The 18,784-nt window shown below is 38.5% G+C and overlaps 1 protein-coding gene across 1 annotated transcript; it reads left to right on the forward strand.

The window, feature by feature from the left end:
- The first annotated feature begins 285 nt into the window (after nt 1-285).
- On the forward strand, nt 286-17,746 carry LOC137391715 (caspase-6-like). Its single transcript, XM_068078247.1, has 4 exons — nt 286-407; nt 3,339-3,581; nt 8,129-8,238; nt 16,844-17,746. Exons 1-4 carry the CDS (start codon nt 362-364, stop codon nt 16,973-16,975), a joined length of 531 nt encoding a protein of 176 aa, XP_067934348.1. The 5' UTR covers nt 286-361; the 3' UTR covers nt 16,976-17,746.
- The last annotated feature ends 1,038 nt before the right edge of the window (nt 17,747-18,784 follow it).

The following is an 18,784-nucleotide window of genomic DNA, read 5'->3' on the forward strand; positions in this document are numbered from 1 at the left end:
TGCAATAAAAACAGTTTAATACTGCTTACCGTATTCTAAAAATAAACATCGGTTACAATGTTTAAGTTGTGATTTTGTGCCAGTTTAAGTAAACTTTGATTAAACGGTTTTCTAATTTCATCAACGAAAACAGTGGTAATAAATGTTTGCATTTACAACTTTCTCTGTGCAAAATCTTTACCAGAAAATACTAAAAGAAATACAGGAGGAAACAAGCAGGGAGGAGCACTACAGGCTTGGAATGTTTGTGCTGATCATCATGAGCCATGGATCTGATGCAGACATGCTGCTAGACCACCATGAGAATTATTTCTCTTTTTTTGCTATCAGAGACAGCTTGTCACCAAGAAGATTTCCTGCGATGGCTGGCAAACCTAAGCTCATCATTGTTCAGGCGTGCTCTGGAGGTAAGAAAATAAGATTTACTTTCTCTTTCAACAAATATAAAACTACACTTAATTCCTTAAGACATTGTCAACATTTCAAAATGGACTACAAGTTAATTGGTTTACCAACTTTTAGGGTTATTATTCTTGAAGTTTCTTGCTTTTTCTGAAAAACATCAATATTTGCATTTTTACTGTGGTAAAACTAGTACGACTTTTAATAGAATATTTTACAAAATGGTCTCTGTTCATTTAAAACTAGTTGTAGTGACTTCTGTCAATTTCAATTGGTAGTTTAGTATTTACAGTACATAATTTATTCCTAAACACTGAAACAATCATATGTTTAGATACACTATCATGAGATGTTATTGTGGAAGTTTGAATTAAATGATTATCTCTTGAGTGTAAATTCATTGAGTGTGTAATTACTCAAGTTATTGATAGGCTTATCCAGCTATAAGTGGACAACTTCTAATCACAATTATCCGGTGTTTATAAAATAGTCTGCTCTCAAATTAGCAATAGGATTATCAATGTAAACTGCTCAGTGGGAAAGGCTAGACTTGTTCCACTATAGTTGGGGAGTCAATAGGTGATAAGTGTTAGCAAATGCTGAGTGAATTCCCTTCAGTAATGTGTTATTTTAATTCAAGTTTAAATACTCTAACTAGGTGTAAAATGTACTTTTTGTGTATTCATCAGTCGTTGTACATGTCTTGGTAGACTAGAGTTTGTAAGCATTATATTTAGCTTGTTTCCAGTGCAAACCGAAGCCTATCAACTAAGTGTACTGTATACTGTGTGCACAGTCTGTGACTCATCAGCTATGTCAAGAGCAAACAATTATTTGTGTACTGCGCAGTGAATACACATCAGCCTAAACCCAAACCCCATTAATGTTTTACGTTCAAAATGTCCGAGAGTAAAATATTTTAATATAATTTTAGTGTCATAGTGCAGCCATCAGTTGCCAGCATGCCAGTATTTACCTAACAATTCAAACATTTTTTAGAAGGTTTTGCTTCCTGCAACCATCTACCACAAGTTTGAAGTTGGCTGTTTAGTTTTTTAATTTTTTAATCAAGAAAAATTTCAAATTAGTTTGATGAAATATATGTTTCTGTTTTCACTGATCAAAACATAACAACATGAGTTTAATAACTTGATTTTTGTTGTGAAATTACTATTAATTAAAATTTGATTGAACGAGCTAATATTTTTTGAACAAACCAGAAATATGTTTTCAAAAATTACTTCATCAACAGCCTCTAGCAGTCCAGGTGAACTTTGATTTTATGAACAGCTTTACAGCTACAAATATTTTCGTAAACATTTTCAGGTGTTAAGATAAAGCTACCAGCTTTTGTTTCTACATTTCAGTAATCAGTTGCATTATGTTGAGAAGGAGATAAACATATATCCGTATGTTTTTTGACCAATTTAATATGGTTCAGACTAGAACCCGCTATTGTTGTAGTATAACCATATCATTGAAAAGGCCATGCTACCCACAGAAAAAATGCATACTTTGTGTAGCCAATGTTTTTGTGATGCGTCATAAAATATTATTCATGTGTCCTCATGCAATCAACTTGCTGATCTGCATCAGTAACTATTGAACTAACTTTTTTGTAACTGACTGAAAGAGCTGATTATATGAATATCGAAACTCTGTCTTATACTGTGCAGATAAAAAACATTGGTATAATGCGGTATGCAATAGTTTTTAAAAATATTCATATCGTTATTATAGATACTTTCAGGTAAAATAATTTTTATTAACCAATTATATGAATGCAAAACACCCTTTTTCCATAGTTTGACTTCTGTCTTTGACTTAGTCTTACAGTAGGTGTTTGCCTTCATCATTAATAAGCGGCACTCTTTTAGCAAAGATTTTATTGCATGAATTTGCTGGATAATCACTTTTTCTGACCTGGTTATTGATGATCCATGTTTCACTACAAATGTCTATATGTACCTCAACAATAGTGAAAAAATACATAAAATATGTCATTTTCATAGTTGGTCAATCTTTCATACATGTGATACATTGCTTAGTAACATAATTATGCAATGACTCGAAGATACATTTTATTAGTGTTTGTTCACCCAAGACAAAACTACATGATAACTAATGTAATATTTAGCAAGAGCAAGCTAACCTTTTGGGTTTCCATTTATAATTTAGGTTTTAAATGAATATGATAACCATTTGGTCTGTATTAATAATTTAGGTTTTAAAATGACACCATGATGGCTTTAGTCAAATGCAAGTAAGTTATAATTGATTTAAATAAAAATTGCTAAAATGGTCTTTCAAGTATCTTACATGCTTAATATTAATGGACCATAGCATACTTAGGAAGTGTTGTGTCTGCAGACCATGGCTAACTGTTGCACTTTTATGAGAAGTTTTCTTTATAGACTATGAGCAAATATAGCATGGGATTTATTCAATTTTGTTTTAAGAGCCTGATTTTTGAGCTTATGCGCCACTATACAAATTAATCTTCTAAGATAGATTTTAGCCATTCAGTAAGAGCTTTTGACCAACTATGAATTTTTTTGCCTTTATTTTGCATGGGACAACTGACTACTAGCTGGTGACTATAAGGAAGTCAACTAGTCATCAGAAGTCAGTTTCATATCTACCAATGCTTGAGTTTCTATATTTGTTTATTCCATTCATCAAAAAGTTGAGATAAAGAAATAACCAGATACTGAACAATGAAATGAGGACTTTCTACATGTATTTTTGCCGTTTTTCATTATATTTAAAGCCATACAAATTATAGTTCTTATTTTGAATGCATGCAAATAATGTGCTTTGCCAACTGAACTGTTGCCATTACACTTGGAACTGAGAGTAGAATTTTCATGGTACTAGACATAATGTCACTTATATATTTCTACGGTTTACATTACATCTGCTACTTGGCGTTTTAGATCGGTTTGATTCTGGCGACTTGCGAGAAATTCCTGATTCAGAAATCCGTCGAAATCCAAAAGACGTGAAGTTACGTGGTGAACAGCAGACATCGTCCCTCACTTCATCACTGTCTGCTGTTAAAGGAACCACAGAACTTCCTTCTTTCTCACCTGGTTCTGATTATGATCAGCTTCCTCTTGCTGCTCGTCCTGTTGTACTTAACGTAGATGACTTTTTCATAATGAAGTCCAGCTGTGAATGTGAGTACCAAGACATATATGCAATACAAATCACCTTGTAATTATACTGTAATAACTGATAGCCAAAAAACTTGCCTAATCCCAGAGCTAACAGAGATACAATGAGTTACAACTTAAAAAAAGGAAATTCATTTACATAACATTATAATGCGGTAGACGCCAGGCCATGACTGTATAGTTCTAGTTGATATTTCTATATGTTTACATTTTAAATGTTGTGTTTGCTCTTTTTATTATATTATTTATGACTTGTTCATTATACTATATCAATATTATTTTGTGCCGTCATTATGTTGTATTGTTGTTGTAAAGTATTATAACCATGCAAACGCGTACCCGTGTAAGACGGGACCCGACCTATCCGTCAACCCCTACACTGCTTAAGGCCTAAAAAAATCAGAGGCCAAGAGACATGTGTTGAACCTATTGGCCTGAGGGTTTATTGAGCCAGCTAGAGGAGCGTGGAGCTTGTCTATTGTGTTTGTGAAGAAAAATGGAAAGTGGTGGTTTCGTGTGGATTACCAGAGGCTCAATGCGGAAACAAAAGATAACGCCTATCCCCTTCCAATGATGGAAAAAAGTTTGCATGCCTTAGCTGGAAGCCAAGGTTTTAGTTCCCTTGATCTTGTCAACGGATACTGGCAGGTTCCAGTGGCCAAAGATACCAGGGAAAAATCAGCCTTCATTACTTGCTCTGAATTGTGGAAATGGAGAGTCTGTTCTTTCGGACTGACTTCCGCCCAAGCCACATTTAAGCAATTGATATAGAGATTGTTGCGCTGCTCCACTGGCATACACTACTGTTGTACCTAGATGGCGTGATTGTTATTGCACCTGACTTTAAGACTCACCTCAACAGCTGGAGGAAGTGTCCCAGTGGCTACAGAAAGCCAGACTCAAACTCAATCCAACTAAGTGTGAACTGCTACAGTTTCAAGTGCGGTACCCAGGCCACATTGTAAGTAGTGAAAGGGTTGCCACAAACCCAGCCAAAGTAAAAGTCGCTGAGTGGTAGCCTACTCAGCAGGGAGTTCAAAAACTGCATGGTTTTCTAATTACTGTCGGGTACTACCAGCGGCACACCTCGGAATATGCCACTGTTGCGAAACTTCCCAACAGGTTGATGGAAAAAAAAGAGCCCTGGCGATGGACAAGTGATGAGCAGGCAGCGTTTGACACTCTTTGCCACAGCCTCACCACAGCGCCTGTGCTAAAGTATTCGGATCCAGGGAATGCTTATATCCTGGACACGGATGCCTACAAATGCGGCATGGGAGCTGTGCGGCAACAGCAGCAGGGCAACCAAAAACGAGTGATTGCTTACTGCAGCAAAACACTCATTCCCTCAGAGCGAAATTACTGTGTTACACACAGATAGAAGTTGGCAGTAATCAAAATGGTAAAACATTTCTGCCTGCACTAGTATGAACAAAAATTCTGGCTTCACACGGACCATGCCTTTATGCGATGGCTTTGCCATTGCAGGTGCGATCCCCTGTCTCAACTGAAACAGCCGAGGTCAACCAGGGACCGGTCGAGGCCTGGTGGTGACCAAACTATCAACCAGTTGAAGTATGATTGATGGCCATTTTGGGATTCCCTGCCATCCAACGAGTAATGACTAAAAGCACTACTAGTTGCTTCCAAGAACCACATAAAAGCTGGGTGGAAGTCACCAGAACAGCGCGCGCAAAACGACTAGCCAGACGGGCCAGCACCTTGCTCCCATGGAGGCACGGTCCAGCCTGAGGTTGGTCAAGGCTACCTTTAGACCCGAGGCATTGGCTGAGTCAGCCAACTAGTTACCTCGGCTGCAAAGTGAGGGCAATAGTGCCATAGCCATGATGCGCTGAGCAATTCGGTTCCCCACCGAAGTGCAATCGAAATCACTGGAATTGGGTAGCCAGCAGCTCAGGATTTTGCGTAGCAGGAAGGAATTTCTGAGAATCAGGCAGGATTGTGTAATGGAAGTCAGAGTGGTCCCTTATGGTCCAAATTAGTAGAGTGCCATGTACCCACCAGCTATAATAAGGGAGCTGCTTACATGGGAAACACCTGTCATGACCCACCCTGGGGTGGAGAAGACTGCAGAGTGCCTCCTGGCCCGGATTGACAGCTGCTGTACACAGGATGGAACGCAGCTGTGAGGTGTGCCAAGCCGCCAAGTATGGAGGGACTAAACCTGCAGAAAGCCAACTGCCGTTATATGCAGGCCAAACCTAGATGAAGGTTGCCGTTGACTTGGTAGGTCCCCTATTCACCGCTCCGAAGGCCATTTCCCATACTTTCCAACCATTTTACCCAATGTCAGGATGTCATTTTCATCCTGGAGGCCACGGCTCCAGTGATGGCCAGTGCTTTCAATGAAAGAGTGTTTTGCTATATATGGTTTCCAAAAAACTTTCCTACAGAACAAGGCACTTAATTTGAGAGCCAACCGATAAAGGAGGTCTGCCAACTCCGAAAGGTGAGCGAAACATGAAATACTCCTTGCCATCATCAGGCGATTGGGATCGTAAAGAGAAACAATCGAGTCCAGGGCGACTTTTTGAAATCCATGTTGTTGGCACGGGAACAGGAAGAATGGGATGAACTATTGCCCCAACTCATGTGGGCGTATTAAAGCCCTCCTCATCGTGACAGGCAAGGCGTCTAACTTCAGGATGATTGCTAAAAATTGCGTCTGTCTGATCAGTCGGAATGCCACTCCTTCCACAAATATTCCATCTACCACTGCATATGTGCAGCAGAAACAGCACAGGCTAGAAGAGGCGCATGAACCTCTCAACCAGGGGCAGATGTAAACTAGACAGGCAGATCAAAAAGGGCCACCACTGTTTGCACTTGGAGATTGGGTGTGGTTGATGAACCTGAGGCAGCAACGTGAGAAGCGCTAAGCTACAAGCTAGGTTAGTCGACCCCTACCCAGTTAGGACCGCCTGGTCCAACTACACTTATGTGGTTAAAATGAAGGGCCAAACTTTGACCAAGCACGAGTCCAGGTTAAAACTATATCATGCTATCTCAAGAAACCTTGGAAGTGCTTCAGCAACACTCGCGCCTCGAAAAGGGCCAAATGTGAAAGGGGCAAGGAGTGCTCGGCAATCATGAAGCAACCACCAACAAACTGATAATGACTTGATAGAATTTCCTTCCCAAATGAGTCCAGCTGATAGGCTCGATGAAATGGAAAAGGCAACTTTGCTGGCCAATTCCGAACATGAAAACTCGTGTGAAGACTTTTACAAAGGCTCGCATGAGAGTTGGAATTCTAAACCTCTTGCAGCACATCCCTGAAGCAAACCAAGAGAGGAAATAAACCATTATCTTCTAGAAAGACCCCGTGAGTTGGATATGGACCTGCACTATAGACACCTAGCGATGTTTCTCCAGGTTGAGAAAAACCCCATCTCAATGCAGGAGAGCCCAAACATCGTCCATCACATACTATACAAAAGCCGAAACGGTACAGTGATTAGGTCCATCAGGTAACAAGAGAATGTGAAGACCTAGCCGCAGATCAGATGACCTGAGAGCCTAGTCCAGACCATCTGATCACTCTTATAGGACAGCCTCCAGTTAGTTGCCTGTATCCAGATCATGCAGCAACCACTTTGGGAGAAAGGAAGACCGTGCAAAGAGGTGGCTCACAGTACTAAAACCAGGATACATCAGCTACTGACGAAAAACAGATATTCAGTAGAAGAGTTACCTTCCTTAAACGTTGTGCTGAACTACATGAGACATAGACCCGTTTGGTTGTTCCACTATTTCTTGTTTCTTTAGGCACCGTCTGTAATAGTGGGGAATGTGTGGTGGACGGCAAACAATGACTTTCTGTTTCTTGTAAATATTTCCATATGTATACATCTTGCATGTTGTGTTTGCTTTTTATTACATCACTATTAATTTGTTTGGTATAATAAATCGCTATTATGCTGTGCCGGTGTTATGTTGTATTGCTGTTGTTATGTTTTATAACCATGCCAACAATATAGCGATTCTATTTAGTCCCATGGTTAGTTGGTTTTATTTACTGGGTTCCGTTGTTCAGAACATGTAAATTAATGTATATAGAAGGAGCGTGTTCGTTAAGAGAGCGGAGCAATATTTGTATGCTCCTCGGCCACTAGATTTTATTTCCTAAGTAAAAGCAGGGAAAACCGGCTGATTTTCTTTTCTTTATGCAGCATTCTAGATCTTGCCTAAGTAAAGGTCAGCAAACTCCTTTACAAGATTACTAATTGAAAATGTTATGCCCCTTCACTTATCAAACTAAGACATTTGTTTTGGGCTTGCTTGAATTTTGTAGCACATTCCTAATGCAGTCATTTGTGGTGGAGTTTTATTATACTTTTTTAAATTTGCATCTACTACTCTAGCTGCTAATGGAGCACACTATCATAAAATTTTGCTAAAAATATTATTGCAAAATAGTTTACCCTACAATTATCGAACACAACTCTATGTATATTACATAGAATGATGATGATGTTATGCTATAGAATAGTGCAGATAGTACTTATTTAACCTACTATATATTGCAGCATACACATCTATCAGGTCCACATCTCATGGATCTTGGTTTATCCGACTGTTAGTTGCCACTTTCTACAAACACTCATGCCACAGAGATATTGAGAGTTTATTCAAAATTGTAAGTATACTTTACAAGGTGAACACCAGGCGTTACATGAGTATTACATTTTGTTTGCTCCATTTGCTCATTTTAATTAACCTTTACAACATTTACCTTTTTAACTTTTAAATGAAATGATTGTTTATCTCTATTTGTTCTACAAGTTTGAATAATTTTTTTGGAAAAAATTTCCTCTTGTCGACAGGCAATCTAGTGTGATATTGCAGATTGGCAGGTGTAATAAGTTTGTCCACAATTATTCATTAGTGCGACATGATGGCAACGTGGAGTGTTAGTTAACATGACTGTCTGAAAAAGTCTCATCAAAATGTCTGTCCGAGCTTAATGTTTAGTGTGACATGGTTCGTTTGTTTTGTACTCAGGCAACCGCAGCAAGCGGACATACTTTATTGCTAACGCTGGACACACAACACATAAACAAACCAAGTGACCAACACTGGAAATTATATACTCTCTTTTCATATTTGTTAATGATGTATCAAGATATAGCTCCTACGCGGATAAATGAATATAAAAATAAATTTCAGCCAATATAATAATAAAATAGGCTTTACATTAAAAGTTATCTGAAAAGCTAGCTAACTGAATTGCTACTCCCGAGGTTATAGCTAGTTGTTATGCAAACCATCTTTTTTTAATTTTTATTTGTTTAACTTAATGGTAATAAAGCAGAAAATGACTATTATATCTGATAGAAACACAATATCTATACCGCCAATAAGTACATAAGACATTTTCCTGCCGATTGCTTTGATCGTAGACATATTTTTCCACAGCTGATTTCAGTGGTTGTCAGTAATTTAACTATTAAGTGAAATAAGATCAGGACAACTCTGTAGTATGCCAAGTCAAAACTGACACTTCAAGATAGTTGCTAAAATGCTAACAATAATTAATTATACTCTTACGCACAACTAATGTAGGAGCCGTTAACACCGACGTTCCATGTAACAGTCAATAGTGGACTTTGTGTGGACCAGCACAACTCCAGCAATAGCTATAACGCAAACTCTCTCGCACATCTGATAACAGATTTTGTATTATAAATAATGCCTAGCATATTGCCGAGATTCTAAAAACACGCATTGTTTGATTATCTGAATATAGTATATTTTCTTCACTTGTTATATGCAGATAGTTGTAGACAGAAGTGTACATACACGATCTCAGCTTTTTTGTGCTTGCTAGTTTTTGAGTAATATCAGAGAAACCTATATTTATGCTCTATTACTCGGTGGTCCGGTTTAAAGGTCGGCTGTGTCTTACCATGTATTGCACTATTAGGAGTGTAATCTTTCTACTCAAACTTTGGTATGAGCCAACTGAACACAGGCTACAAGCTACTGAACCACTGAACCCCAAGTTCCCTATGTCCTCCCTCACTAGTTATTGATCATTAGTGTGAAGTTGGTCCTTAGGTGCTCTGACTGCATTTTTTCAGCCCAAGAGGTTCTGATTTAGCTGCTTAGCTTATCTGTTTTTTTCTCTTGTTTTGGCAATAGCTGACCAGCTTGAGTACCAAATCAACCAGTTTTCTAAATGCTGGCCAGTTTTCAGAAGTCAAATGGCTGGTAGGCTTCAAGGGGAAGTCTTAAAACTTATAAAATTTCCTAAAACTTCTATATTTCCTAAAATTTCTAAAACTTCCTAAAACTTTTCTAAAATTTGTCTTACTTTGATGTAGGCTGAACGTCTGGATGACTGGGCTGGATTCTTTGGCTCTGCTAAAGTTAATCCTAGGTATTGAAAATAAAGCGAAATGAAGTTATTTTAGTTTGGGAATACCATATTCGATCGGCCAGGAACCAGCTCCAATTTGGCTTACCAACCAGACATACCACCGAATCAGGTTTTTCAAAAATTTTGGCACCTTGATGTCTCAGCACTTGGTTTCGTGAAACATCCTGCCAGAAACAGAGCCGTACACAGATCATAACATGTTGCATCACATGATGCGGGCCCCACATTGTGACTAGAAGTGAACTGTCAGATGCTATAACTACCATTTGCTTTTGCAGAGTCTCAGTTCAATTTTAGCTTTGCAAGAGACAAATATCTGACTGACCTAAGCCTAAGTTTCTCCTGGTTATTTAGAGTAGCAAGTAGTATGACCTTATGGAGCTGAAGCTCAGCTTCACTTTTTTCTTAGCTAGTGCAGTCTGCAGTATTTATATGTAGCATGCCTCATCCACAGTATATGGCACTTTGAAAGCGGGTGTCTCAACTGGTGCTTCCTCAAACCAATCGAGTGTATCGTGCGACTCTAGTGGAGTCGCTCCTATAGAAATCCTTGTTTGGGTAGTTAATTATTTTGTGAAGGCTCAATCTGTCAATACTACAAATTTAGTAAGGCGAGCATGTGTTAGTACTGTTGACACTTTTAAGACAATCTCAGCTCACTTTTATAATAATGTTTCTCACCGGTTGGTTGATATAGATGAGTTTTTTTGTAGAAGCGTCCAACTGATTTAGCAGGTCTTGTTATGAACTTTCAGAGGCAGTATTCATTTTGTATGTAGTGAGTTCTGTATGGCAGATCATAAGTTTATAGTGCTGTAGTGGAGTTTATTGCGTCGTATTGGCTCAAGTGGCCTCTTTGACAATCAATTACAGAGCCTTTTTCCCCACAGTAATTGACAGTTTTGAGCCTTATCCACTTTTTTCAGTTTTTTCTTTTATTAGCTTAGTTGAGTGGCAGCACTGGAAGCTGAGGAATTACCCAGACCATTTTTAGGTTATCTCTATTTCTTTTTTGGTGGACTGGCCTAGCTCCCTTTAGGCTGGGCCCTTTTTTAGCTCCAATGTATCTGTATCGCGACTCAGTTCTTCTCGGCAGGCTTGATACGGCATGAGACAGCTTTCCTTTTATGTTGAGGACTGTTCTTACCGCTTCACACGGTAAGTGGGAATAAGCCTTGCTTTTAAAATTAGATATGCCCCGAAAAACTAACCTTGCGACTTCGGTTGTCCCCCTCCTCTTTTTGGGACAACATACCAGGTTGCAGTGTGCATAAATTGATAGTTCATTTTAGCCTTTCTGTTGGATTTTCATCGTGCGCAGCCTGTAGCCTCTGCCGTTTCTGCTTGTTTGCTTATGCTCATGTTCACTGGCTAAGAAAAAGTTTGGTAGATGAGGGACATTTTCTCAGGATAGTCTAACAACTTCATTTCTCCAACAAACATCAGCAAATTTATGACACCAATATTACACATCTTCTAATATAAATATATCTATTGTTGTGCCAGCGCGCTGTGATTCGAGCTAGAAGGAATAACCCTAAGGTCAGTGGCATCACCGGAGCAAGCCTTTTGCTATCGGACAAGGCTCAGTCATCGATAAACTAAATCAGTCAACTGAGTGATAATTAAAATGACCGAGTGAAAAATAAAGAGAAGAGGCGGTGCCTAACAAAAAGCAATCGTTTAAAAAAAATGAGAACACCAATATTTTTTAGCAGAACAAGCGCAGATTTTTTTATGATTGTCATTGGTATGCACACTCAATTGAATTCATGTATTTATACATATTTGCCAGATAATATATATCCTCTGGCGATTAAACACGCAATATGTTTATTTATTAATTTAATGTTTTGTGTAGAGTGAAGGAGCGGGCAGTTTCCTTTACACTGGTGGCAGCAGTGGGATCAAATATTTTAGCTCCACAAGACTGAGTCTAGAGGCAGAAACATTTCAAACCTCTGGCAAGCCATGGTCTGGAAACAGCATCACCCTCCCCTAGCCGTTAGCAAGCTTTTTCCAGTAGATTATGGATGGCCGAAGCTTGATGAGCACGGACTGAGGGATTGACTAGTTGGCTAAGGTCCTTGAACAATAGTAATGGCACCCTATGCCTATTCCTGGTCCATCAGTTCAAGGCACCTCAGTACACAGAATTTGGGGATTTCAAGTATTTTATCAGTCAGTTACAAGCAGTAGCTGAATCTAGTACCTGAGCGAAGAAGACCGGGGGCTTCCTTGATGGGGGCTTCCCTTATCCAGGCTCTCTTCCGTCCTCTTCTTCTCTAAATCCTTTACAACGTTTTAAGAGACCATGCACAAAGAGGCGGAATACTGAAAACAAGCCAACCACATAAGAACCTCTTTTGGCATGCTCTGAGCTCAGTTCGACATTTTGTTCATGCAGGCTCAATCCTAAGCACACTGAGGCAAGCTGATGCAACCTCTATTCAGGTGCATACTTTTTAGGTACAAAGACTTTTGTAGATGGCGAACACAAATTTACCGGGCCTCTATAAGGTCAACATGGTGAAAGAATTGTTTTGCAGCTCATTCTAGCAGGCCACCCTGCGGAGACCCTTCTGGCTATGCCGATAGCTATCCTGACACAAACCGCGCGTGCCTGGATAGAGTTCCTTCCGATCAAACCGGAAGGCCAAAGAGCCGCTTACGCGTGGTTCATAAAAATGGCTCATGAAAAGGAGGTGGTGGCAATCAAAGACATTGTGTTCAGTCAACTGGCAAATTCATAAAGAAAAAGACATATTAGGTGCCGCAGCAGCCGGAAAAGAAAAGGCCTCAAGAATAAAAGGAAAAGAATCATCTGCAATGTGGGGCTTCAGAGCCCTTAAGAACAAGCAACGGTTTTACGTAAAAATATTTTTACTCCAGGGAAACAGACATAGGTAACATTAGTGATGTAAAGTACTAGTTGCACTGAGACCACAAAACCGTAATCCTAAGGCAAAAGAAAATCAATCAGTGTTTTGTTGCAGGTGTGTCATGACAGCTGCCTCAACCAGCCCATACGTCCAAGAGGCCCTGGCATAAAAATGGAGAGCCAAAAATTAGAAGGTCTGCATCTGCTATGCTAGCAGGGGCAAACCTCATCCTTTATCCTTTCCTACTTTATAGTCTGGACTCATGTGGATGATTTAAAGCCTGGGCCGGAAAACGAATCAGGCATGCCATCATGCCTATCCGAAAAAAGCAAAGCCACACCAGGCTGCCGGCCAGAAACACACATATATATTTATGTATATACATTTATAAATGTATATATACACATACCTATATATATAATATAAATTATATATATACTGTATGTATATATATACTAAAATTATTTCCTCATCCCGGTTAACCCGTATGGGTGGTAATTTATGCTCTAACTCGGGTCTCCTACCAGAGACCTGGGAGTTTGAGCACTCGCCTCAAGATCTTAGCTGTTCCCAACTGCGCACTTTTCTGCAACTCACCTGAGTTCAATGCTGTTAGTATTTGAGCAAGCTACATTTTATGCCCCAGTGTTATTGTGCTCAGTGCCCCAATGACTACTAGGAATACAGTTGCTCGTACATCCCAGCATTTTTCAATCTCATCTCCAAAAGGGAGATATTTATGTACCTTTTCTTTTTCTTTGCCGTCTATATTGTAGTCATTGGGTACTGCTATATCTATTATAGTAGCCCTCTGGTTCTCCTTGTCCACCATCACTATATCTGGTTGGTTTTTTAGGACATGCTTGTCAGTCCGGATGTAGAAGTCCCAGAGGATCTTAGCATGGTCATTTTCATTCACCTTACCAAGAGCTTCCCACCAGTGTTGTGGTTTATTAAGGCCATACTCATCACATAGACTTTTATACACAACACCTGTGACATGATTAAGCCGCTCAGTGTATGCGTTTCCTGCTAGCTGTTTGCATCCACTGATGATGTGTTGGATATTCTCAGGTGCATCTTTCCACAGTCTGCATCTAGGACCGTCTCTAGTGTGATAGATTTTTGGTTGGAGTTGCCTTGTTGAGAGCACTTGCTCCTGGGCTGCCATGATTAGCAACTCGTCTTGGCCGTTAGGTTTCCTTTGTTCAGCCACATATATGTCTGGTGAAGATCGCCAACCTTAGGTATTTGTCGGTGGTTATATTTGTCAGTGGTAAGCTCCATGAAGAGGCTTCGTGTGCCTGTCAATTTCCTCATCATCAGGGCGAAGTTCCGTTGTAAGAGCAGCCGATTGAAATTCAGCTAGCAACTTATCTGAAGTGGCAATGGATGCTGCATAGGCTCTGATGCTTTGTTCTTCTTCTTTCACTGTCTGTTGTACACTTTTGAGTCTCCTACCGCCATCTTTTCTATCAAGATACAATCTAGTGGTATCAGATTTTGGGTGGAGTGCTCCATGCATGGTCAGCAGTTTATGAGTTGCTATATCTGTTTCCTTGATAGCTTCCTCAGTCCACTTTATTATGCCTGCTGAATATCTTATTACTGGCAGTGTGTAGGTATTTATTGCCATGACTCGGTTCTGGGCATTGGGCTGGCTCTGTAGGACCTGCTGAAGGCGTTTCTTGTATTCGGAAATGGCTTTGTGACATACCTCGGCTTCGTGGTTGATGTTGCTTTGCATATTCCCCAAGTACTTGTACCCTTCTTCTATATCTTTGATGGTACTATTTGGCGTTTTTAGGCAATCTGTGAGCATAAAATGGTCCTTCTTAAGAATTAGCCTTTCGTATTTCTCAATACCGAAAATCATTTCGATGTCTTTGCTGTATACCTGAGTAAGGTGTATTAGCGAATCAATGTCCCTTTTTTGTTAGCGTACAGCTTGATGTCATCCATGTACAGAGGTGGTTTATCTTGGTGCCATTTTTGAGTTTTTTCCAGTATATTGCTTAGAGAGTTTAGGCATATGCAGAAGAGCAGCACTAATAAGGAGTTATCTTGATAGATGCCTCGCTTAATTTTTACACTCACCAGCTTTTTGCCATTAGCCGCCAGTTCCGTCTTCCATTTGGTCATTGACATATTGATGAATGCCACAAGAGCAGGGTGAACATTGTACATATTGAGGCACTCAAGTATCCAACTATGGGGTATTGAGTAATAGGCCTTTTTGTAGTCAATCCAAGCCATAGCAAGATTGGTATGCTTTCTCATGCTGTCTTGACAGGCCTTCTGATCTACCAGTAACTGATGTCTGGCTCTTCGGGTGTTGCGCCAAATTCCTTTCTAAGCACTGGTCATATAGTGACTCATGTGCTCTTCCAGTTTGTCTGCAAGAGTGCTCAAACTCCCAGGTCTCTGGTAGCAGAATTTACCACCCATTCGGGGTATCCGGGGTGAGGAAACAATTATATATATATATATATATATAACGTTATATATATATATACATGTCTGTATCAGCCTAGCCTCAACATGAGCATGCAGTACATGTTCATATTTTTATACTACAGCTGCAAACAAACTGTATAAACTAGCGAGACTCAAGTAAGAGTGAATAATACAATATACCTATATTACAGCAAAAAACATAAAGTCTATATACCAGCTCAACTCTCTGATCTAACCTTTCAAAGATCACCAAGAAAGATGTGCCATACGTGTATCAATATATTGTAGTATTATAATATTTCAAAATATCACATCATGCAAACAAAACTCTGACTACACACTCAACAAAAACAACTGTTTATATACATGAGCAAGAGTTAATACATTCACTTTTGTATTTTTCCCCACAAGAGTTTCAGTATTTGCCATCAGTTGTATTACATCCTAATTTTAATTACCTGGTTGTGTAAATACGCCCAGGGCAAAATGCTACTATAGTCTTTAGCTGTACTCCCATTTTCCTCGACCTTTTTTAAGTGCACTAAAATCTAATAATAAGTTCTTATTTTACTTCAATAGTAGATTCCTTCTTTATAATTTTATGCAATTTTTCTACAAAAGTTGCTTCTCATAATCTTAATTTTTACAAATAAGAGATACACAAGTCTATCGCAGTACCTTAAGATAGAAAAGCCTATTTAGAATTTAGGTAGTGTTCGTAACTGAGAGTTTCCTGTTGCCACGTTTCATGTTTAAAGTTTGTTTTAGTGAAAATGTGGTATAATTACAAGTGCGCAATTATAATACACCACAAATTCAAAGAGCATTGTAACTTTATTTCTATGATGTAACCACAAAATAATATGTAGACTTTCTAAAATTAAGCACTACTTTTATCCCTAGAGAAGTAGTTCAGTTCAAAGCAATAATTACTGCTTGAAGATAGGCAAAGACTTTTCTTACTATGTTTTCTCTTAACTGTAACTAAAGTCTAAAATCAAAATATAATTTTATATCTTACTATCCATACATTTAGTTGTCAAGCCTCTTTTACATAAAAGGGAAGCGACATAAAACAGTTTTACAAAGCTTCACAATTAAACTGGTACATTTGATTTCTGCAAAAATGGGAATAATTGTTTCAAGTCGCAACTTGCATCACATAGAGTGCTTTGATGGGTCTCAAATTTTTTCAATATATTTGTAAATGTTGATAATTGCTAATTCAACCAAACATTTATTAAAAATCTGTTAGACCGAAAGATCATCTTTGCTGTTTCACATTTCTATCTTCTTATAAATTCAAACTCATGAGGCTAGTTATGAGCGTGCTCACTCAGTTTCACCTCTTTTAGAAGTGGTAACATGTTACGATTGAATAAAATACTTTATTTTAAGACAATTCATGCTGTAATACTGCAGCAAAAATGTTTTTCTAACAATTTTAAAAATGATATTTTTAAAGAGGCAATACCAATTTGTAACTACAAATTGTTCATAATAATTTTCAATGGTACTTATAGGTACAGCAGAGAGTGAGAAAGGTCAGTATGAGTAAGAAAAACAACACACAAGGTGGAAATGTTCCAACATCGACATGCACTTTTACTCATGGGAGAAAATTATACTTTTTCCCGGGTTACCAAAACCGGTAAATCTTTTGCCACTTCTGTGTAGGCTTGCCTGAATAACTTGGTATATCTTCTATGAGCATGACAGATCAATTTAGGGGAAAGTTAGCCACCATAAATTAAGCTATTTGATTCTGTACCTAATAAGGTAAAAGTTCCGTTGCACCAATAAACAATATAGTACTTTTTGTAGGAAACTTAGGAGTTTTATCCTCTAGATTGAACTAAGTCTCTATGCAAACTTAATACAATACAGCTTAAGGATAGTACAAAAAACTCTAACCCATCACTGATGTAACGCTGTTTCAGCAGACTACACAAACCTTTGTCAACCATTCTTAAAAAGTTGATTATTAAAACTCGATTTAAAAAAATGCTAAACTGGTTATTGTTAGACATTTGAAAAAAACATAACTTTTAACATTTGCTGACTCTTTTTTATTTTGATCTGTCATGACAAGTTTGTGATACAATTAGTTTACATAAAATTAAGCCTTACTACAAGACTGGAAAATTGTGTCATTCTTCATTATCAAGTATTTAACTTTTGCTGAGAACCGATAGGTTCATTCAACCAGAATATTTGTGTTGATTGTTATTTCAGCTAATTATCTTATCATTTTTATCATTGAATAGCTAGTAGATTTCTAAATAACTTACCTCACCTGATGAGTCTGAACTCTATTGTATACTTTAGTTACTAACAACAATGTGGTATGTTGAAAGTTTTGATTGTCATTTTTGTTTGTTATTTTGATTTTATTCCCCAATTTAAATAAATAGACTATCATTGGTGTGAAATGAAGTGTTGCTCTTTGCACTCTAGAATTATTGCTAATTTTCATGTCTCACCATTTCGTTCTAGAAGTACATGTATATATATTCACAGTATATAATAGGCTTATCAAGTATCATCATGCTCTATTGATAAGTTACCAATCGATCGAAAAGATAAACTCAGTTTACATCTGACATAAATGCATTGAGATAATGGAATAACAATCTTCTTGTTTTAGACATCATAACTTGTACAGCTATTTTCCTTTGTCTAAATCAACTATTTTGCTGTGTTTATAAACCACTAGCTGTATTACCCGCCTAAGGGAACAGATTCACGCACAGCATAAGGTTTATTGAGAGTTGTCTTTCATACTGTAAAACAACTCCTAATATGCAGTCTGCTGAAATTGTTGCCCTGATCAGAGTATGCATACACATAGACATGTCCATAATGTTGGGAAGAAAAATGGAAATCTTCAATGTGTTTTACAGCAAGATGCATATAAAATCTAGTAAACTTCTAGATGCATGCATCTAGATTCATGCATTCATTTAGACCCCTCTATATTTGCAGTAGAGGGTCGCCCATTTTTGCCGCCGAGTCCCCAACATGGCCGAAAAGTATTTACTTGCCAAGCAGTTAAAAATCACACTTTTGCACACACCTTGCAATCAATCGCCTTGCACTCGCACTCAATCGCTTTGCAATCAAACAGCTCGTAATCAATCGCCTCGCAATCAATCGCTTTGCACTCAATTGCCTTGCACGCAATTGCCTCGCAATCAATTGCCTTGCAATAGACTTCCTCGTAATCAATCGCCTCACAATCATTTGCCTTGTAATCAATTGCCTTGCAATCAATCGCCTCGCACTCGCCTTGCAATCAATCGCCTCGAGTTTGCCTTGCAGTCAATCGACACGCACTCGCAAACAATTGCTTCGCGATCAATTGCCTCGCACTCGCTTTGCAATCAATCGCCTTGCATACTCTTGGTTTGCAATCAATCGTCTCGCACTTGCCTTGCAATCAATTGCCTCGCAATTGCCTCGAA

The sequence above is a fragment of the Watersipora subatra genome, chromosome 3, assembly GCF_963576615.1.
Source record: "Watersipora subatra chromosome 3, tzWatSuba1.1, whole genome shotgun sequence".
NCBI lineage: Eukaryota > Metazoa > Bryozoa > Gymnolaemata > Cheilostomatida > Watersiporidae > Watersipora > Watersipora subatra.

What these genes read in the sequence shown, in the direction of transcription:
- LOC137391715 (XM_068078247.1), top strand. Translation starts at nt 362, where the DNA reads ATGGCTGGCAAACCTAAGCTCATCATTGTTCAGGCGTGCTCTGGAG. An exon ending in AATGAAGTCCAGCTGTGAAT is followed by an intron (nt 3,582 to 8,128) that starts GTGAGTACCAAG and finishes TATATATTGCAG; the next exon opens with CATACACATCTATCAGGTCC. An exon ending in TTGAGAGTTTATTCAAAATT is followed by an intron (nt 8,239 to 16,843) that starts GTAAGTATACTT and finishes TGGTACTTATAG; the next exon opens with GTACAGCAGAGAGTGAGAAA.